The following is a 23,503-nucleotide window of genomic DNA, read 5'->3' as shown; positions in this document are numbered from 1 at the left end:
AGAAGTGAGACTGTAACCACCAAGGAGCTTGGCTTTAGACTTTAACGACTAGGAAACATACAGCATGTTTCCAAAAATTACTATCCAGAGCAGCACTGTAATTTCGAGATCCTTACTTAGAGATTTCAGTCAGGGTGGGTGAATATCTGAGGTATGAATATTAATAGGATTTATAATGTTTACATGGTGTTCCATTTGATACTAGATTTGAAGTTGAAGGGAATATCTGCAATATTTTTATACTGGGATCTGTAATCAAATTTTGAGTTCAGCCAACAATGGACATGGTTAAAACAGGGGATCTTTAAGCAAAAGCATTTTAAAAACAAACACTTGTACCTATAAATAAATATTTCCATTTGTATTTGGATTTGAGGTTGAAGGGAATATCTGCAATATTTTTATACTGGGAATTGCATTCAAAATTTCAGATCAGCCAACAATGCTCATGTTTAAAATAGAGGCTCTTTGAACAAAAGCTTTTTTTTTAAACCACTTGTACCTGTAAATTAATATTTGGGCCTGGGTTGATGGGAAGAGTGGCAGTTGCCAGTGTGCGAGTGAGAAGCTGGTTAGAGGGATGGCTACTAGCAGGATGTGTGGACTTCCAATAGGCTTCTAAATAGTCAGCCAGGTGTTCACAGGCATCTTCAAGCTGGTTCTCATCCAAAATTACATCAAACATTTCCTATAAATATGAGATTTTAGTCAGAACAAGCACAGCACTGAAAAAAAATCACAAATCAACTCTTAACGATCAAGCTGGAAATACATTCATTATACACAATTCTGTACTGATACATTTTATGTTATTTAGGCCATGTCTTTATTTTTGAATGCATTAAATCATTTCTGATTTTTTTTTGTTACCCTAAGGTGTTCACAGCAAGACTTGTTCTCAAGAGGGTTGCCATCACCTTCATCTGAGGCTGAGAGAGTGAGATTTGCTCAAGGTCACCCAGTGGGTTTCCATAGCACAGCAGAGATTCAGGCCCTTGTCTTTAGAATCCTACCACTACTCCTTGCTGGCCCTTATATGTAAATATATTTTAACTAAATAACAACAACAACAACTTTATTTATATACTGCCCTATCTCCCCAAAGGGACTCAGATCTGTTCTTTTTATTCAACCTTGTGAGTTGCTTTTAATTCCAAAATGAGGAAAAAGTAAGATATAAATGCAATACATGAGTAAATACAGCAGCCTAAAGGTTGAATATATAATACCTGGATTACAGAAGCAACAGGGAGTGGGGGGGGGGGGACGACTTCATGAGTTTGATGGGCACAAGAGGGGGATATATGGTAAAAAGGAAAAAAAACTTACAGGGAACACATGCCAAAAACCTCCAAGAAAGAAGGATGCAAAGTCAAAGTTGTGGGATTCCTATTACTAAATGTTTTTCAGAGAAGAAAACTACTTCTTGAAGATTCAGTGGCATCACAAACTAATTGAGGAAATATGTGTGGCTTGGACTTCATTGTCCATTTCCTCTCCTCATCCAACTGAGTTACAGGTGCAAACCCTTTTTGTAAAACCAATGATTACACAAACTGGGAGAGTAAGTGGGAGGCCTCATTGATATCTGCCTTCTGCCTCCTTACCATCAGACTTTTCTGATTACTAATTTAGATATTTTCATCTGCAGCCAACCAGCATGGCAGTATGTTTAAGTCTACTGATGTAACATGAATTAGAGAGGCAATCTCCGTTGGAGAGAGAGCTCTAAGTGCATACAACTGAAAATAGGACCAGAGGAATTGCAGAGGTTTTCATCTTGTGGCTAGAAACTGCCATAAAGTAAACATTTGGAGTCAACCTCAGTTATTTTTTCATTGGTTAAAATGAATTCCAATAACATATTTTCACTAATCTTTGTAAGGACTTACTGGAGGACACTGAGCTAGCTTATCAGCTGCTACCATTTGAACATTAAGATGCTTAGCCTGAGATTTGCCTCGAGATTTTATCAATCTTTGTAAAACCTAGAAGAAAGAAGACAAGAGTTAAAATATGCAAGAAAGTGAAAGTAAAATAACAAATTTGGAACTGTGAAAAGAGGATGCATGCATGGACGTCCAAATAAGAGTATTCTAGAGAGGTCTTAAAGCAGAAGCGCTGGGTAACTATGATCTGTCATTCTATTCCATTATCCCAATAGCGGACTATCTTGTAATTCTTTGAAATGAAATAAAATGAATTTATTTAGTTCATTCATGAGAAAAGATGTTTCCATTCTTGAACATTAATGATACATAAATATTCATTTTCTTGAACAGTTCCATAGTGATTTTCCTTTTGTGCCAGCTTTTTACATAGACAACGCCAAATCCCTTTTTCTTCCTGGTTAAATCTATTTCCTTTACGTTCATGGATAGATTCCTCTTTCTTTGGTCTCAATCAGTAACACTCTTAATTCTTTACCCTCAATCAAAATGCTAGTCTCGAATGGAATAGACTCACTGAATCAAAAATAAATCTCATTGAGAGAATCTGCAATAGTTGAGATAAGCAATTGAAATTAGGCCTGTGTGCAGATAAGTGGAAAAAACACTTGTATTTCCTCAATTAATATTTAATATTTACAGTCAATTAATATTTACAGTCACCTATGTTAAAATCTGTGTGTCCTCAAATCAGAGTATATATCACTGAAAGCAAAAATATAACTAAACATTGAATTGATAGCTAAACATTGATAGAATTGATTTACCTTTGGAGAAGAAATCTTTACATACACTATAATAGGAGCCAGAGAGGTTTTGCTAAGTTGAGCTGGATGATTAATAGTATCAGCATCAAGTACTACCAGCTGTAGTGTCCTTGCTAGTTCAAATATTCTTTCAATTTCACTCTGAACTTCAGCTATAGAAAAGGAAAGAAGCCCTAATTATGATATTGGGTTTTTTTTAAAACACTTTTTAACAAAATGAAGAATTGACACAATAAGGTGTACAGCATTCAAAACCTGGGCTTTAATAAACAGTTTGAAAAGGATATACAGTAGAGTCTCACTTATCCAACATAAACAGGCCAGCAGAACGTTGGATAAGCAAATATGTTGGATAATAAGGAGAGATTAAGAAAAAGCCTATTAAACATCAAAATAGGTTATGATTTTACAAATTAAGCACCAAAACATCATGTTATACAACAAATTTGACAGAAAAAGTAGTTCAATACACATTAATGCTATGTAGTAATTACTGTATTTACGAATTTAGCACCAAAATATCACAATGCATTGAAAACATTGACTACACAAATGCGTTGGATAATCCAGAACGTTGGATAAGTGAGCGTTGGATAAGTGAGACTCTACTGTACTTTGCAAAACTAAGGTTATAGTTCAGCCTTTGCTACTATTGGAAACATCTAGATTACTAACAGATTTGTATCATTTCAGTATCCATCAAGAGATTTACACACAAGAGCGAAAGATTTCAACATTCTCTGATCCAGCATAATTCCTGGTACAGTATTAGGAATCTGGTTCTTCGGTACAACATTGCTATGTGGTTCTTCATCAGACTGAATGTTTTGTACTTAAGATACTATGTTGCCCAAGTCCCACTTACTAGCCGTTCTCCTATTACAGAAGCAAACTAACAGTAAAAGCAGAATGAAGGACAAGATCACACCCTCACTGTTGCCTCACTGAAAGATTTTTGATGAACTGTAGCCAAAAGACTAGATAAAGCCAACCCAATGCCTCCATCAATAGCCATCTTCCATATGGTGATCCTAATGTTTTCTGTAATTTACTATAAAATCAACATTGTGATCCTGTTTGTTAGACAGGGAAAATCCATACAAATGTGAGATATAAGTTAACAAATGACAATCGTTGAGTGTTTCCCATCTTCTATCACACATGCCATTAATATTTTTTGAAAACAAACAAAAATGTTACAAGGTATCAAGAAGGGCCAAAATGAGCTCAGACATTTGCTGTAAATCAGGTTAGAAAAACAAACAAATGCAGTGGGCTCTTAAAAATAAACAGACCATAGTACTTAATATCTATATATATAAAAGAGTGATGGCATCACGGCAATTCACAAAACAACAAAACTACAGGCCCCCCAACCTCAAAATTTGACAACACAACCCATCATCCACGCCTCAAGGTTGATACAACAAAAAGAAAAGAAAAAGAAAGTCCTAATTAGAGGGAGAGCAATAATTTTTTTTATCCAATTGCTGCCAGTTTAGAGGGCTAATCTCTGCCCACTTGGTTGCCTAGCAACCAAGGGACAGCCAGGTTTCAGTTAGGGGACAGGCAGATTTAGGCCTCACTTAGGCTTCTTCCACAGATTATCTAATTTGCACTGGATTATATGGCAGTGTAGACTCAAGGCCCTTCCACACAGCTATATAACCCATTTATAATCTTATATTATCTGCTTTGCACTGGATTATCTTGACTCCACACTACCATATAATCCACTTCAGTGTGCATTTTATACAGCTGTGAAGAAGGAGCCTCATATAATCCAGTTCTGAGCAGATAATATAAGATTAGAAATATACAGTAGAGTCTCACTTATCCAACGTAAACAGGCCGGCAGGATAAGTGAATATGTTGGATAATAAGAAGGGATTCAGGAAAAGCCAATTAAACATCAAATTAGGTCATCGTTATACAAATTAAGCACCAAAATATCATATTATACAACAAATTTGACAGAAAAGTAGTTCCATGCGCAGTAATGCTATGTTGTAATTACAGTAGAGTCTCACTTATCCAACGTTCTGGATTATCCAACGCATTTTTGTAGTCAATGCTTTCAATATATCGTGATATTTTGGTGCTAAATTCATAAATACAGTAATTACTATATAGCATTACTGTGTACTGAACTACTTTTTCTGACAAATTTGTTGTCTAACATGATGTTTTGGTGCTTAATTTGTAAAATCATAACTTAATTTGATGTTTAATAGGGTTATCCTTAATTCCTCATTATCCAACATATTCGCTTATCCAACGTTCTGCCGGCCCGTTTACGTTGGATAAGTGAGACTCTACTGTACTGTATTTACAAATTTACCACTAAAATATCACAATGAATTTAAAACACTGACTACAAAAACATTGATTATGAAAAGGCAGACTGCGTTGGATAATCCAGAACACTGTATAAGCGAATGTTGGATAAGTGGGATTCTTCTTTAATATGAAATAATTACTGGGATAGAATAATGTAGAACAATATAATCTCTAAAACCAGGACAGTAAATAAACAGGGGAATTCCACACAGGAAACAATCAGGGCCAGCTAACACCTCCCAACAAAGTATTCCTATCATCAAAGTCTGGAAAATCCTCTGTTTTCTCAGGGCCACAGACAGTAGAAGCACATACAATATCGCAAACAACACCACTCTGAAAACAAGGGAATTCCAGACAGGAAACAATCAGAGCCAGCTAACACCTCCCAACAAAAAATTCACTCAGGGAGGAAACAGCCAGGCTTTAAAGCTGCAAGGCCATTACATCCTAATCATTTTTCCTAATTGCAGCATTCATACTTGCCTCCAACAAACAAAAAAAACCAATCAGAAATATTGTATATTCACAACCTTCAGCGTGTTAAAGCGCTGAGCTGCTGAACTTCTGGACCGAAAGGCCACAGGTTTGAATTGGGGGAGCGGAGAGAGCCCCCACTGTTAGCCCCAGCTTCTGCCAACCCAGAAGTTCAAAAACATGCAAATGTGAGTGCATCAATAGGTACTGCTCCGGCGGGAAGGTAACGCCGCTCCATGCAGTCATCCCACATGACTTTGGAGGAGTCTACGGACAACGCCGGCTCTTCGGCTTAGAAATGGAGATGAGCACCAACCTCCAGAGTAAGACACGACTGGACTTAATGTCTGGGGAAAACCTTTACCCTTTACCTTAACTACCACCAATTCCTCAATACTTTATTTCCCATACCACCAGACTTCGCCACAGCAACGCGTGGCTGGGCACAGCTAGTATCATATATATAATTAGCAAATATATAATATTCAGCTACAACTGTGATGTACCTGGACATGCATGACTACTGCAACTGGACAGTAAGTAGGAACTTTTTAAAAGCCGTGTCAAGACCTGACATCAGCTGCTATTTATGGACAGGCTAAATAAGGGGTCAGAGAAAGGGCACCCTCTTTTTATTGTCACTGGCACTAAATATAATACTGTATCCTCAACAGAGCCTAAAGGCCACGGAATGGCAACTTTGCTGCCCTGTATCTATCTAATCTGATTTAATATATCTATAACTGTGTCCATCTTGTTTTATTTTAGATTCAAAGTTTCATCCTTCCTCATGATTCAGTACTATTTAAGGGTCAAGAAAGGCCCCCTAGTTGCATCCTGGCAAACCTAGCTGATCTACATGCATATATGCTTTGGCAGGAAGATGTTAAGATTTATTAATATTTCAAAGAAGTAGGATTTAGCAAGTAACTCTTAACTTTTTAAGCAGGGTTATTGTTTTATTATTTATAATGCCAATATCATTTTTACGATACTGAGGAAGAGGCAAAATACGGTGATAATTCACTTTAATGAAGTGTCAGTTTAAGAATAAATTATGGCATGATTCAACAAAAAGCTAAGCACTTTTATACTATGACTCTCAGTAAGAGAGTTAAGTGCAATATTCCATTGGCGATCTTATGTGTCTATTGAAAGCACATTATGGTATCCTAAGATCACTGTGTAGTAGGCAAAGTGGAAGAAAAGAAAAATGAACGTGCTCTTTTAAATTTGAAAAATATTTCCTTACTACTGCATACAGTGGAAGCATGTCTGAGGACTGCTGAATTATCCATCTTGGGTCTGAAATGTATCCAGATATTTTCCAGTATTCCGTAGAACATATCCACATAGCAAGGACATCTCCTAAATCTCTCCCCCCCCCCCCCCCCCGATCCCTGAGGCACCATATCTTCATCCCTTTACTCTTTGGAAGTACACAAATGATCAAGTATAATAGGGGCAGCACTGCTTACAAGTTGGGTGTTTTGGGGATGGGATAGCATTTGACACACAGCAAACACAATACCAGGGGGAAAAGAATTAAATAATTTGGGAACTCTATCAATTCTTGCCAGTAACAGATTTTTCAGTAATGGTGGTTGTATGTTTTTCGGGCTGTATGGCCATGTTCCAGAAGTATTCTCTCCTGACGTTTCGCCCACATCTATGGCAGGCATCCTTAGAGGTTGTGACACCTCACATGGCCATACAGCCTGGAAAACATACAACCACCCTGTAATTCCAGCCATGAAAGCCTTCGACAACACATTTTCAGTAATGATTCCAAACATTGTGGCCCCAGTTCTGTGGTAGTTCATTCTGTTGCATCCAACTCACATCTGTTGATGCATATAAGGACCCACATTAGCACAGATGTTTAATCATATTTTTGGATTAGCAGTATGCCTCCATGTATGGATTCAAAATAGTCAGGAGTCTCATTGTACAGACCACAATAATTTCATTGTGTTTCGCAAGTACATTGTGAACGTTTACTTATTGTTTTTTTCTTAAAACATATTTTTGAGATAGTTTTCTAAACACTGCATAACTTCAAAAATTCCATCAGAATATCTCACATCAAACTCTATGATTTTAATATTACAATTGTTGTATGATTTATAAACTCTAAGAAAGCTGCCAGCATGACACTAAAGATCATATCAACAAAAGAATGTGATGGACATGAATTTCCTTAGCTTCACAGCCAGAATAAGAAATGGAGGAAAGTCACTACATGAAACTTTCATGACATGACAGAACATTTTCTCAATACACATTACAAAACACAAGGAGTTAAATATTTTGCACATGGGCTTTAACCCTCAGACCAGTTTAAAAAAAAAAACCAACAACTGTTGAGAAGACCTGCTATCTGACATGAAATTCTTCCTCAACAAGGAAGTGTATTCAGTAATGTTCAAAAGAGCAAATGTCTTAACCTCATCAAGAAGGGAGGAAAATTGTCAGATGACAAATTAACTTGGGATAGATAAGTTCAGTACTTCCCAAACTTTGGTCCTCCAGGCTCCAGCCAACTTGGTCAATATTCAGGAATTCTGGGAGCTCAAATCCAAAACAACTGGAAGAACAAAGTTTCAGGAACACTGCATTAGTTTAAGAAACTATCCCTTTTGAGATACTTGAGATTACTTGAGACAATGTTGTATTTCGTACAAAGAATTAATTCCAAAGCATGAAGTAGGTTTTAGCGTTTTCCAGTTCACTGACAAGCAGAAATGTCCGATCAGTTTTCCTTGTAAAACTGGGGGTACATTTTTGGTGACTTTATGGGGACATATTAACAGGCACAATATATGGGGATAATTTACTCATATTATACTACCACAAATTGCTGATGAATGCCCCATTTTAAACCCAAGAAAAATCCCTAATCCCTAATAATTTTCATGAAAATACTACATTTATTTATTTCCAATATTTCTATCCCGCCCTTCTCACCCGAAGGGACTCAGGGCAGCATACAATTGGCAACAATTCGATACCGACACATCATTAAAACAACAACATATAAAATGTATTACAACCAGTTAAATACTGTATAAAATATACAACATAAAACATATGCTTAAAATACTACATCCTGAAGCCAGATCAGAGTTCACTTTTTCAATCCTCAACCTTAAGTTCAGCCCAACCCTGGAATTATTTCTCCACCCCAGCACTTTTTCAGGTGGAACTTTGCCTGGCTTTCAATCCATTTTATGCCACAAATTCCTTTTCTGTTCCTCTCTCCTCTCCCTTCCTTGATCACCCAAATCTTGTGTTTTAATTGAAGATCTTTCAACCTGCCATGATCATTTAGATTTTCCTTACAGTGATGTCTTTTTTCTAACTCTTGCCCTAAATTTAACAAATACCAGGGGCCCATGGTATGCACTGTATGTTTTAGAGGTCTAGATGCCACACATTTGAAATTAGGGTTGGGAAAGATGAACATGCACATGCACACACATACACACAGAGAAACACACTGATTATGTTCTCTATTTCTAGTTCAAAGAAAGATATATGTCATGTTCAATGTGCTAATACTGTCACATTCCTGTCCTAATTAGAGATGGGGAATGTGGCTGGAATTCACTAAGGCAGTTACAAATGTATAATCTAGAGTTACACATTCGCAATTGGTCTGTATTCATGCTCCTGTATAGAGACTATGAAAGTCCTCCATTCTTCACCAGGCAGAAGAATGGAGGATTGTTCCCCTATTGATGACGTGGCATCTGACTGATGCCATGAACATTCTTTGTTGTGAGGTGGAATTTGTGACAGAAATCTGGCTTTTAGCTGTCACACTAGAGATTGCTCAAAAGAGCAGACATAAATGTCAATCAGCTGCTTCTCAATCAACAGAAGATACCATCGACCATGGTATCCTTCTGGGATGGCTCTCTGGAATGGGTCTTGGGGCACTGCTTTGCACTGCTTTGCAGTGGCTCCGCTCCTTCCTGAAGGATTGTATCCAGTTGGTGAAACTGGGAGACGCCTGCTCGGAACTCTGGCCATTGAGCTGTGGGGTTCCGCAAGGATCCATCTTATCTCCCATGTTTTTTAACATCTACATGAAATTGCTGGGCAAGGTCATCCGGAGTTTTGGAGTTTGGTGCCATCTCTATGCATATGACACTATTACTCTTTTCCACCAAATTCCAAGGAACGCCCCCCCCCTCTGGATCCTGGACCAGTGCTTGGCCGTTATGATGGACTGGATGAGGGCTAACAAGCTGAGGCTTAATCCAGACAAGACAGACTTCCTCTTCCATGTGCCAAGTCAGTAGATTTTTGTATATATATGATATAAGTCCTTTTGGTTTCTGAAATATTGCACATCAAACCATGTTTTTGCAGTCTGGAAGCCCAAAGTTCTAAGTTGTTCTTTAAATTTCTCATGCAGTTGTCTATATAGAAGCCAACTGCATTTAAGGCCCATTTGGTTCAGTTCTTCTAGGGATTTCATTTCTGAGTTTTCTAAGTTGGTCTGGACCAGTTCCCTGTAAGTTAACCATTTCCCTTGTAAGATGTTTTCCCTTTTGTAGTATGCCTCATGTAGGGACATCCACTCTGGTGTCTTTGTGTAAATTCTTTTTTTGTATCTGTTCCAGGTGGTTAGAATTGGTCTTCATATGTAATGATCATTAAATATGCCTGTTGGTTTGCGACTGTACCTCAGTAAGCCTGATTTGGCCATGGTGGTCCATGCCTTGGTTATATCTAGATTGGATTACTGCAACACATTCTACATGGGGCTGCCTTTGAAGACAGGCCCGGAAACTGCAACTGGTGTAAAGGTTGGCAACCAGGTCGCTAACTGGAGCTAGTTACAGGGAGTGGGCAATGCCTCTACTGAAGCAGCCCCACTGGCTGCCGACAGGTTTTTGGTCCCAATTCAAAGTGCAGAGTATTACCTACAAAGCCCTAAATGGTTCGGGCGCTATCTATCTTCACGACTGTATCTTCCCCTATGAACCGGCACAAGCTCTAAGATCTGGCAGGGAGGCCCTTCTCTTGCTCCCGCGACCATCACAAGCACGGTTGTTGGGGATGAGAGAGAGGCCCTTCTTGGTGGTGGCACCCCAGCTCTGGAACTCCCTTCCCAGGGAGATTAGATTAGCCCCCACTCTATCCAACTTCTGCAATGACTTGAAAACCTGGATGTTCTAGTGTGCCTTTGAATGATGGTTTTAGTCCCTGCCCTAATTTATTGATTAGGTTTTCTCAGCCCCGGCTCTATAGTCTGCATTTTTTAATAAATCCTTGCCCTGCCCTCTTGAACCTGATAATGCCCACCATACCCTGGTTTACTGTTTGTTGATGTTAGCTGTTAGATGTGTTTTTATGATGTTTTACTCTGCCGTTTTTAATTATTTTAATTGGTCTGTTTATGTGTTACTATGTTTTAATTGTGTTTTAGCTTGTAATCTTTGTTTATGTTGGGCTTGGTCCCCATGTAAGCCACCCTGAGTGCCTTCGGGGAGATGGTAGTGGGATATAAAAATGAAGTTATTGTTATTGTTGTTGTTGTTGTTATTGGCAGTTCCCTGTCACTCACAGTGACTGCTGCCTAATAAATGAGGATAGATCAGTAGATCAGGCTGGGAGATACTACTTAGCTCTGTAGCTAATGTGATTATGTAATTAAATGAGTGAAACAGAATTCTGGCTGGCATTTGGTTTGCATATCTATGTGAACCTACCAAATTCACATTTTGTGAGATGATATATGAAAATCAAAACACACGTATTCTTTAGAGATAACACTACACTGTATTATTTGATGAAGTTCTGATATAGAAACCATATTTTAGAAATAATGGAAATGTTAACATCTTAAAATGATATATTTTCAATGTTAACACTACAATAAATCTGGTTTGCATGCATATTTTAGGTGAAAAGGTAACCACCAACTAGACATTCCTTAAAATATGCAGATTCTTCAAACACATAGGTTTAAAAATACAATCTACCTACAGCAACAAAACAATTAACAATAGCTTCTAAAGCAATGTTTTCAAAGCTAAATACCTCTATTATTCGTGTAACAATGTGCATATCCATCGTGCAACTTCATTGCACCATGGAGATCTATGGTTAAAAAACAGCTTCAAAACCCCTTTTCTGTACATGTTCATTTATTATTTTGGGCAGTACCCATTTTAGATACATGATTCAGGTGTCCAGTTTACATGTCAATTGCAACATTATTTCAATTTGGCAACATTTTAAAGACTCTTAAATAAACTATACAAATTACTTTAACTGTTACAAAACCTGCTATCCAAAACAGATAGTGGTTTTGTGAGGTACACAACATACTGAACACATACACAAAAGGAAAAACAATTAGCACCCATGTATACATACCCAAAACATCTGGATAGGAAGGGCATTAATGAAGCAAAGAATGGAAAAACCCAAGACAATCAGGTTCTTGTCCAAAGCATATAGAATGAGATAAGGTTACAACAAGAGCAGCTAAAAATGTAATGTACATGGAGAACAAACAAGAAAAAGGGTTGGTGTAGAAATGAAGCAAAGGTTATAGACTTGGCTCAGCAACTTATAAAGATGCCACGTATATACAAACACAGATATATGGCTGCTGAGTTTTCAACATGTGTTTTGAGTGAAACTGTCTTTCTGAAAGGACCAAATTTCAGTATTTGAAAAAAAAAAAGAAATAATATTTCTGCACTGAAATATATATAATAAATATGAAAAGGGCAAGGTTAATTATGAGCAAGGTCCACATCAGAAATGGATCATATACTAGAGAACAGCTAGCTTGCATTTACTAAGTTTATATGTTAATAATACAACATGAATAATATACTTAGTAACATTTCATTCCCATAAATACTTATGTTTAACAATCTGAAGTGAAATAGCTATGTTGAAGTTGTAAGAATGGCCAAGGTCCCAGGGCAAAGACTGAGAGTGCATGCTACATCCACTTTACTAAAGCTAAGGAGATCTCTATCTTTTCAGCACCTGAATGGGAGACTACTGAACATTTCACATACACTGCCTTCAGTTCTGTGAGGGAAGAAGGGTTAGATACAACTACATTAAAGAAGAACAGGTTGCATACCTGTAACTGTAGTCATTTGTGAACTCACATATATGGCCATTCTGCACCTATATAAAGATCTTTGGAAGCTTCTAGATCTGTTGTTTTAGCAGAAATATTTCCTCCTCACTTACACACATATGAACCAAGCACTCCCACCAAAACTCAGTTCCAAAGAGTCTATTGGGAAACCCAAATCTTCAGTGACCACTGAATGCAGTTCAAAGTTAACTTCAAACTGTGGCAGTTAGAGGATAAACACCCATAAAAGTTGGTGAAAGAACGCCCTTTATGTGCACCAGTGCTCTGGAGTTTGTGTAATCACATCCAGGCTGATTCCAGGATTTCCTATGTGCACAGTGAAACCACTTGTTTCAAAACTGGTTTAAACCTGACTTAAGTGATCAGTGTAGATGTGCCCCCAGAAGAAAGCAGGGTAAGTTGTGTGAGGTCACAGATAACTATTTGAAGAACCATTTATAGATAGGTAAGCTGTTCCTCTTCTTCATGATCTCTGTGAATCATATACTGTATATGGGAAAATAGCAAGCTAAAATCACTAAGGATAGTGGGCCATGCCAGGATCAATGATAGCACTGCCCTATCAGGACCAAGCTTCCAGAAACAATTGCCACCACATAGTTGCTTGGCAGAGTTCCGGGAAAGGAATCCCTCTGAGATATACTGGACAAGGTGGCTGCTACCTGAGTCGAAGAGGCAATTGCAACTCAGTAAGAGAGATGTTGAGATAAGATTGCCTTCTACTTCTTACAAGTGCCATAGGTAACAAACAGCAAAGGAGATTTCCTCAATTACTCGGTCAGAAAAAATGTCTAGAGTGTGAAAGGCACACTCAAGATTGGAAAACAAGAGACTGCATTGAGGTGGGAAGGACTAGTCATTGGTTAAGATGAAAAATAGAAAGCATCTTTACGGAAAGGGACACATTCTTATGGAAGGAGAAATAAGGCTGAACAATCTATGCACCTATTCACCTATGGAAAGAATGTGTATCTTCAAAGAGAGCAACACATTACCTGTAATCAATCATCTGAAATTAGAATAAGGACAAGAATATCTTTACCTTCAGATGCACCAACCAAGAGTGGGCATATCATGGTTTGGTATGAGTGAAGATGGCTACCAGATAGATCTTCAGAGAAGAATACAAGAGGCCTTAACCTTGCCAAGATATAAGGAAACAAAGCATGTGTATGTGTGAAAAACTGTCCAATGCAGCACCCTCATTCCATTGGTGGAGAAAAAGGAAGCAATCTTGGCTGCATATAAGTGCTTCACCAACTGTTTGCAAGATGCCGACATCATGAGTTGGATGGCATCTGATAGGTTCGATGCAGATGAAATCTCCATCTGGTTGACCTGAGGGTAACAATAACTGACTGGAGAAAAGAAGAACCAAACACCATGGAAAATGACAGAAGTTGCTTTTGCATAGCCTAAGGAATATGGAGAACTGCTTACTGTCTGGTAAAATATTGACTTTCTTGGAAGATACAGAGTTGAATCTGAAGGCTCTGCTGTAACTTAACAGCTCAACTTCAGGAAAAGAAAGATTTGTTAAGAAATTCTTCCTTCAACCTATCCAGATCTCGAGCAATTCTTTCCATAAATGGATTTGGAAAGCAATGAGAAATAGTGAGATGTGACTGTGAGACGAAGATAGGTGGGGCTCTTGTTCTGAAGGATTCAACATAATCAAAAATTGGGAGGGTTTCTGAAGCTGGTCCTCATCCCTCTTCTTCCTAAGATATGCCAAAATGGAAGAAAACTGACATTTCTCTAGGGACTTGCCAGACTTAAGCAAAACATCCCTAGATTTTTTTTTTGCTTTGGAAGAGCCTCCTTTGTTGTTGGAACCAACAACCCTGATTGTCCTCTTTAGAATTTCGAAGAGGGACATAATGAGTCTGACTCACATAGCATTTCAGCCATTGCTCCACAGCTGAAGCAGTATGACAGTACATTGCTGTCAAAGCTATATGAAGCAGTTTATTGTGGACTACAAGAGTCACAATCTGCAGGGCCCCTTCCCACTGCAGAGCTTGAAGATGGGAATTCTGGGTATGTTTCACTTGCCCCAAATCAGTTTGGCAATACAAGCATGAGTCTACCACATAGTCCTTGCCTAGACAGAGAAAACAATATGTGTCACTATCAGAAAATTGAATCTTCACTCTATATTTGAGACACTTCTTGAAAAAACTCTTTGGGGCCATAAGCCCCTGTAGAGTGAATAAGATAAACCTATTAACTGAAGAAAAACCAAAATGCTGAGACAGCCTAACAATTCTACCATGATGTAGAATTCTACCACAATGTAATTGTGTTTTGGATGGAACACAAGAGTTTATTTGCATACATATTTGCAAGTGGACAGTCTACTGCCAAAACATAGCTCTAGGAGTTCCTAATGAACTCTGTCAGGTGAAAAAAGACCCATATGTGAGTTATAGAAATCACAAATATTAAATAACATTGTTAAACATGTGAAGAATGGCTACATCTTTTGTCCTAGTAAAACTAAAACTTTAAGAAGTAGTAATTCATACACCGTCATTAATTTGATTTTGTGGTAATATTAAATAATATGCATAGCCTTATGAATCTTAGTAATCTAAACCTTAGTAATAAGGTTTTGTGATATGTTAAGTGTACCTGAAAACTTGGACATGAATGGCAGAAAGTGGATGACTGCACAATACTAACTGACAGGGCTAAAAAGAGAATCAGAGATTGCTTGTGCCAGTCAAGAAATTAGCAATCCAAAGAACTAAGAAAACCACAACTGAATATATAGAGACACTTGTAGGGGAAAACACTACAGCTGTATAGCAGCAAAAAAAGTGTAGCATATTAAGAACTGACAATAAATAAAAATCAGTGTGATCATGTTCAGTATTCATATCTATACAGAAGTACATTTTTGCAGCAGAACACGCTATGACAACCAAGACTATGGTCACTAGAGACCCATATGCAAACTTCTTTTAGACCTATTGCCTATATCAATGGCAGGTTTCATTAACATTTGAAGTTGCAAATTGGAGAAGGGGCTTGCTGACACAGATACTTGATTTACCCTCAACTCACACATAAATAATACATCTATGTTACCAATTATGTTCACAAATTTTCAGTGAATGAAACAATGGTCAACCCTGTTCTGAGTTCCCAGAATTATAATAACAACAAGGAATAAATGATATTTCTGGATGAGCAATATAGGTTTACTAAAAGGATGGAGCACTGAATAGTGTGCCTAAATTGCTGTGGTAACTATGCAGCCCTCAAAATGACACTGGTTTTCAATTCAATCTGCCCTAGATACTGGGAGGTGTAGTCTAGCAGCATCTGAATAACTGTAGTTTTCCCATTGTTACTTTAGAGCAGGGGTCCCCAAACTAAGGCCCGGGGGCCGGATGTGGCCCATCGAAGCTATTTATCCGGCCCCCACAACACAAGGGCAGAAGAGGGTTGGGCTAAATGACCCAAGGGGTCTCTTCTTCTCTTACAACTATTATTATTATTATTATTATTATTATTATTATTATTATTATTATTATTATTATTAACATTGAGGCTGGGTGGCCATCTGTCAGGGGTGCTTTGCTTGTGCTTTCGGTGCACAGAGGCAGAAGGGGGTTGGACTAAATGGCCCAAGGGGTCTCTTCCAACCCTCTTTATTATTATTATTAACATTGAGGCTAGGTGGCCATCTGTCAGGGATGCTTTGCTTGTGCTTTCGGTGCACAGAGGCAGAAGGGGGTTGGACTCAATGGCCCAAAGGGTCTCTTCCAACTCTCTTTGATGTTGTTGCTGTTGTTGTTGTTGTTGTTATTTATTAATTATTATTGCTTGGTGGCCAACTATAGTCCGGCCCTCCAACGGTCTGAAGGATCGTGAACTGGCCCCCCGTTTTAAAAGTTTGGGGACCCCTGCTTTAGAGAATGCATTAATATATTAATATGTGGAGTAATATGTTCTCCCAATGAGTTCAAATAAGGGACTGTCAAAATGATATGACATGGTCATATAGACATGGCACATATGGTCTTTTTTAAGCTAATAAAATAAAATAAATGAAAATAAATCTTCACTGAATAACATTAACTGGTTAATCACATATTTTCACACCTCAAAAAGAAAGATTTGCAAAGTTATGTCTTCATTATGTAGGAATACGTTTTTGAGACGTATGTATGAAGAAAGCCAGCTTCTAATAACCAAAAAGAAGGAATATTGAAACAACTTTGGAACACTGAACATTCTCTTTTGAAATGGTATTTTATTTGGAGGAAATTATAGAAGACATCCAACCAAAATATACTGGAAAAACTTGCTACTATTTCAAAACATGCACATAAGTTTATGTGCATTAGCCAAAATGCATATATACTAACTCAGTATAGATATACTGTAGCAAACTTAACTTCAAAAAGAAGACACAGTGTCTAACCACTGTCTATATGGCTTAGGCCTGGCTATACATACATAACTGAAATGCAACTCTCATCAGCTCTAGCTAGCACAGCCAATGATGACCAAAGTTGAACATTGCCCACCAACAACATCTTGAAGGACACAACATGTTATTCCCACTCCTGGTCTATATGGAATATATCTGGTTTCTATATAATATTCTAGAGCTAAGAGCTGGCATGTTGGCATTGTAAATGGAGTTAATGTGAGTAATCCTTCCCCCATCACTGTTTTGGACTGTAATTGTTAGTGGCAATTTGTGGTTTTTTTCATGTCATCCACTTACCTAAGCTTGACCTTGTATTGGATCGTTCTATTATCGCATGCTTGCTGGGGTTGTTTAATACTGAGCGTTTGGCAAGCGAAATGTCTGCTGTAACCCGTGTGATTGATATACTGAATAGGAAAGGAAAGAGGAGTTGTATTATGATTACTTATTCAGAATCAGTCAGATGAACAATCATGAACTGCCCTCCCTAATAAAACACAGCAGCAAACCTATTCAGTGTCCCACACATTTTGATATGTAATATTTTAGCTTTTGCTAACAAAATACTGAAACCATGTATCCACAATGCACCATTTCTGAAATATCCTGAGCATATTGTAAGCAAGTTTAAATATTCTCAGTACGAAACTGAAGCTTTGTCTTTTTGATTTGTGGGTGTTACTTTCATTTTTTGTGAGAAATTATTTTAAGCAAGTGCATTTTTAAAAAACAAAAGTATGTAGTTAGAACATAATCATGTTTAAGCATTAGAATCACAGAGAAATACAGTTGGAAAAGGCTCCAAGTGCAATCCCCTGCCATGCAGACAATCAAAGCATTCCCAACAGATGGCTATCCACCCTCTGTATGTGGGTGTACACTAATGAGTGTAACCACTCATTAGTGGTTGCTGTAATGCTGCAAATCTTTGCTGGACATTTAAAGAAAACAGTTTAATAAAAAATCCCTAAATTCCTTGCTATAGTGCTCACCATTTGAAAGTGGGTTCATACTAGATTGCCATTATCCTCTTTACATTTGTTTTTGCTATATGCAAGAGATAGCATGCCCTGGAGAGTTCTGGAGCTACAGCTTCTTGGCTAGCATTGGATTAAAATAGATGTGAAAGTTAATTGTACATATGCAATTAACATCAACTTATTGGTCCTATAAGTCATGAAGAAGCCTGAAGCCTAGGTGAATATTGAATTATTTAGTTCCTTCCTGTCCTGTTCCAAAGCTTATCAGTGAGAGCTTCCTATGAACTGTGGTAGACAGTAGTTTGACAACATGTAAATATTATTTTAATACAGATTTAGATGCACGGCTAAACTTGTTTAAATTGTAAATTTTCTCAATTACTTACCGCCCTTCAAACCTATGTTTTAAAAAATCAAATAATGCTTTTTGCATCATATCTGTCACCTGAAAATAAAGTAAAAAAAGTTACTTAATTCACAAATGGATATAACATGAAGATTCTCAATTACTGTTTTAATTTATATAGCAAAAAGTAATGCTTCATAATCTAGGAAAGCCATATACAAATTCATACATTACATATCTTCAAAATAGTGTATTGTATACATTTACTTAATTCTAACTTGAATTGGAAAAGAAAAAAAATATCTTAAGTGGATTCCTTTCAAAGTTTGACATAGAAAAAGGCTATATATTTTTGAATAAAATGAAAAATGCCCCTTTGGACTTTCTCACCTCATATCCCTTTAAGGAAGGCCCCACTAAGACTACTGGTCGCATAGAAGGCACTACATCATATGGAGGGATGTGCTCTGTCTGATAAAGAGAAAAGGTACTCTCAACATCCAATTTCTATATACAAGCTATTTTTCTCATAGGTTAATTCATGGAATTCTCAATTGTGCTACCAAAGAAGAAATGTGAGATTTAGCCTGCCCCCTGGCCTCCTCCCCAAAAAACATTCTTAAAATGCTAATATTTTATTGAAATCAGGAAAATGTTTAGTAAATGCTTTTGTCAAGATTTATTTGAATAGCTTTTAAACAAACTATATTATATTCTAAACTGGAACTATCACTCAGTGTTAACAATTCACTCCATATAATTGGAATATTGATGAATAAAAGAGAAACTATCAACAGAATTGTATTGCCATCAGCTTCTGATATCTCACAGATACAGTCAATGTCATTAAGAAAATCAGAGACAAGAAGCAAATAAAAGGAAAGAACTATTAGCCTTCACCCCACAATAAAAATATATGCTTTATTACACCATAGTGATACTACTGTTAATTCATATTATTAAAGTTTTAGCAATAATACTTATATTTTCAAACTTATACCGTATATTAGACTGGCATATACTTATGGTAGCTAATATGATTATGTTAGCAATTGCTCATAGTATATTAAACAGAACGTAGGACAGCAATCTTTCCCTTTCTGGAAGACTTGCTGACATTTTTCCCATGGTAACAAATACGATTTCAAAAATTACTGGCTTCATGTATCATGCAAAATCTATGAATGGATAGCTGATCATTCAATGTGTAAAATGTATCATACAATTATATGTAAATATGTGGTACTTCCTTTAAAAAAATGCAAAACAGGCCAACATGACTAACACCACAAATGTGGCTTCTTCAAATCATTATTTCAGTTTTGTTTAATTTCCTTGCAAAGGGCAAAATGTTTCAAATTCAAAACCACCAACCTGGAAAAAGCTTAAAGGTAGATATGCCAGATCTATTTTTCAAGGGCCTACATAGCATAAATACATCAGTCAACATCAGATATTTTTGTCATTGCTGATTGTGTCAGTTCTCAACATGTCCCAAGTGTAAAGATAATAAAAGCAATAAAGTAGAATACAGACATAGACAAACATTAATATGTCAACAACACAAAAAGCCACACAAGCAACCATTTAAAGCAGTCTAAAATATGAAACGTACATTTCTATCAGTATTTCTTTCTGTTTACATGTAAATTCACCACATAATTGGTAACGTAAGAAGAATGATGGAGTGCCGAAGGCATCAAAAGCATGTGTGAACTTAATGTGCCAGATTTCGTTGCTTAATAGCAAGGCTTACACATGTGCTGTGTGATTTCGAAGATAATCTTACTGCTTAGAATTATATTTACTATGATTATAATTTGATGTATGCATTTCTGTAGCAGCCCTTAAGAACTATGTTACAACTTTCTTACGTTTAGCATTTCAGTGCCCTGCTATAATATAGTCATGTCTCATAGTGGCTATCTACTAGTTAATAGCAGCCCTTGAAAATTAGGTTAGGTACACAAATTACCTTATTTGATGGAATACTGGTACTTGTTAAAATTGTATGGAATGTTCCACCATTTCCCAGCTCTAATATGTTTTCAATGTGATGTCTTAAAGGGTCAAAAACAATAGATTTTGGCCCCTATGTTATATTTCAAGTTCATGCCAATGAACCAGTGGATTTTTCTATTTTATGGCTATACTTTGCTTTTTATGTAGAGTTAATTGAAATGTCCATCCAGATTATGGTGAACAAATGTCAACACACGACAAGAATGAGAAATTTAATAAGATTTGGAAAATTCTGTTTCATATAAACGGAATTAAAGATAATTAACTGGTCATTGCTTAAAGGAAAACCAATAGAAAGAAGAACACAAAATATGTGTGGCTCACAGTAATAATTGCCTAAATATCATTGATTTTATTAACTGCAAATATTCCTTGTCTTGAATAAAGACAATATGACTGCACTGTAATCTATTATCACTCTGTAAAACAGTAGGAAAAGTAACCATGTTATTTATAAAGCAAGATAGCAGAGGCAAACAAGGGAATTTTTTTAATTCAAAAAGAGAAGTGAATAGGGGTTTGCAGAAGACTAGACAGCCATGAGGATTAGAAATCTATTGTGTTGTTGAGCATAGACCAAACTGTCAAATCAGTATCTGGCTGATACTTAAGCTATACATTGATATATGGTGCACATCTAGTTTTTAAAAGCTAAGGTTGCCTTCCCAAAAATATATTTGTTTTATTGTCTATCTGCTTATAATTGGCTGCTAAAGAAGAATGCTACCTAAGTCTTTAAAAGCACCTTGAACTTCCTAGAGGAGTGAGAAGACTATGATGATGCATCACATTTATCAGCCTCCCTATGAAGTAGCTGTGACTATTAAAAGAGCTACCAGTTCTGTCATCTAGTTGGCAAGATGCTAAAGTTTGACTGCTGGAGGAGAAGGCAGGAACAATGGGAAAATAATTTATATATGACAATAGGAAAAAACTCACAGTAGACCGCCAAAACAAGCCTGCAGTTTTCCACTGGTCTTGCTCATCTGTAGATTTTGCACCTAGTGGATTAGAAGTTTAAATGCTGACTAAATTAAAAATTGAAAGTTCTTTTTCAAGAACAAGATGAATATCTGTTTAGATTTAACAAAAATGAATTATAATTATAAAACTGAATTACAAGTTTTTAAAAAATGTGGAAAAATGACAAAGAATATGCATGCACTAGAGAGGTGCATTATCTGATCTGGTCAAAGTTTTCCTTCTGTGGATGTTTAAAGAAATTCCCTTGGCAGCCTATTATTCCATCAAAAAGGGAAAGTACCATAAGCAAAGTTTGACTGAATTATTCATAGGGCCTAGCCTGCTTGTTTTTTGTTGTATTAGTTCAGCTAGCAGTTTGGTCAGTTTCTTCTTTTGCGCTAAATGATTGCATTATATAAACTATAAGTGATGATGCTAATGATGCCAGTGGCAGGAAAAAACACCGCTTGTGTCAGCACAAACTTACCGATTTCTGCTTCTGCTTAGCTACAGCAGCATGGAAAAGAAACAAAGAATAACAAAGCATGCATGTTATTGGCTTGTCAAAGGACATAGACAGTCAACAGGACTCAAAATGTGACGTAGTGCAGGTGAGCAGGTGCACAGACGGCAGCTTGGAAGTAGGCGTTACCTTCTTAAAGAAGGGCATTCTTTTCTCTTTGGAGTGGGGTGAAGTGACACTGTTTGCACTAGGTTTGGGGGAGCGATGGTTTGCTGGAATATCAATTTCTTCTGCATCTAAACCAGTGGCATCTATGTCTATTGCTATATATAGATAAATAATGTAAAGTTATCAGATGGCAGGGAAATGAGAAAAAATGTTATAATGAAACATAAAACAACAGTATCCCAGGTTAGATGATCATAAGGAAGGTTAGAGTAAAAACAAAAAGGGGGAAATTTAAACAAGCAGAACACAACAGGCTTAAGAACACACATCCAAAATTAGGTATACCAACTGTATTTTACTAAATTTACATCGTTAGATTCATAAATGCAAATGCATCCTCTGGTTTTTTTTTCCTCATGTCAGGAGCGATTTGAGAAATCCTCTGTTTATACTGGCATATTCACTTTAAAGAATTAATGAAGCATCATATCAGCATACAACATTCATGATTGATCTTTTGAAAATAGTGATGCTCATAGGAAATTCCCAAATCCAAGTGGCATATATTAATTTATCTCAAGGAATAATTCATACTTATACTATTTTCCTTAGGAAACGGTGATTTCTGTCTTCTGGTTTAATGCATTTCCTGGTGCAGAAATTATCAAAACCCACTAGTGGACATGGAGATCATATTGTTAGTTGCAGCAAAGAACCACAGAGTTTGACTTTTGGTTAAGATTGCAACAATTGTTCTTGATTTCACTCAGAAAATAGATTACATTTCTCTGTAATGATTTTACAGATGAAAATGTATGTCTTATGACAACTTTAAAGTAAATGTTAAATACAAAGAAATTGGTTATTTAATTATATATTCTGGAAACCAAATTTCTTTCATATGGTGGACTTTCAAACAATTTCCAGTGAAAGGTATGTAGAGCTGAGAAATTAAGAAGTTATCCCACTTAATTAGAAACATTTGTTTAGAAAAGGTGTACAATAAACAGAGGATACCTTTATATTATGTTAACTGCACATTAGCAAATTATGAATATTTTAAGGGAGCAAGAGAAAAAAGGAGGAGGAAGGAAAGCACATTCCAGTCATGACAAATGTCTGATGAAATGGCTTCATTAAATGGGTCTGAATAATAACGGAGCAGAGTTGGTATGAAAACAAATGCACTGCAAATGTTTGGTCTTCTATTCATTCCCAGAAAATATTACTCTCTAGGCTTAAAATTATGTGATGCTGCTAAATACCGAGTATACTATTGGTGCTTAATAATATCACTTTCTTAATAATATTATTAAGTATAAATAATATTATTAAATTAGTAATAAAGTGGATAGTAATAATGGCAGTAAAACTCTACGTCTCATAGAAGTTGTCACTGGCAATTCTCCTGAGAATTCAAAAATGACTTCAAGAAGTCCC

General features: G+C 36.7%; 2 protein-coding genes across 9 annotated transcripts in view; one reads left to right on the top strand and one right to left on the bottom strand.

The window, feature by feature from the left end:
- The window catches only part of cacnb2 (calcium voltage-gated channel auxiliary subunit beta 2), a 173,187-nt gene that overhangs the window by 3,491 nt on the left and 146,193 nt on the right, over positions 1–23,503 (bottom strand). For 6 of the 8 annotated variants that reach the window (XM_008112460.2, XM_008112464.3, XM_008112462.3 and 3 more), the window contains 7 exons: positions 22,085–22,218; positions 18,838–18,918; positions 18,488–18,546; positions 17,419–17,528; positions 2,717–2,868; positions 1,893–1,988; positions 503–688 (listed from right to left, as the gene is read on the bottom strand). In XM_008112460.2, coding sequence (XP_008110667.1) covers positions 503–688; positions 1,893–1,988; positions 2,717–2,868; positions 17,419–17,528; positions 18,488–18,546; positions 18,838–18,918; positions 22,085–22,218 — 818 coding nt within the window. Of the gene's footprint in view, positions 1–502; positions 689–1,892; positions 1,989–2,716; positions 2,869–17,418; positions 17,529–18,487; positions 18,547–18,837; positions 18,919–21,919; positions 21,940–22,084; positions 22,219–23,503 lie in introns of all 8 variants that reach the window. The other 2 variants (XM_003222077.4, XM_008112466.3) reach the window with 1 other exon arrangement.
- The window catches only part of nsun6 (NOP2/Sun RNA methyltransferase 6), a 61,370-nt gene that overhangs the window by 28,893 nt on the left and 8,974 nt on the right, over positions 1–23,503 (top strand). The window lies entirely within an intron of this gene.

Source organism: Anolis carolinensis, chromosome 6, assembly GCF_035594765.1.
Source record: "Anolis carolinensis isolate JA03-04 chromosome 6, rAnoCar3.1.pri, whole genome shotgun sequence".
NCBI lineage: Eukaryota > Metazoa > Chordata > Lepidosauria > Squamata > Dactyloidae > Anolis > Anolis carolinensis.
Note: the sequence above shows the minus strand (reverse complement) of the source record. Positions and strands in the feature narration are given on the sequence as shown.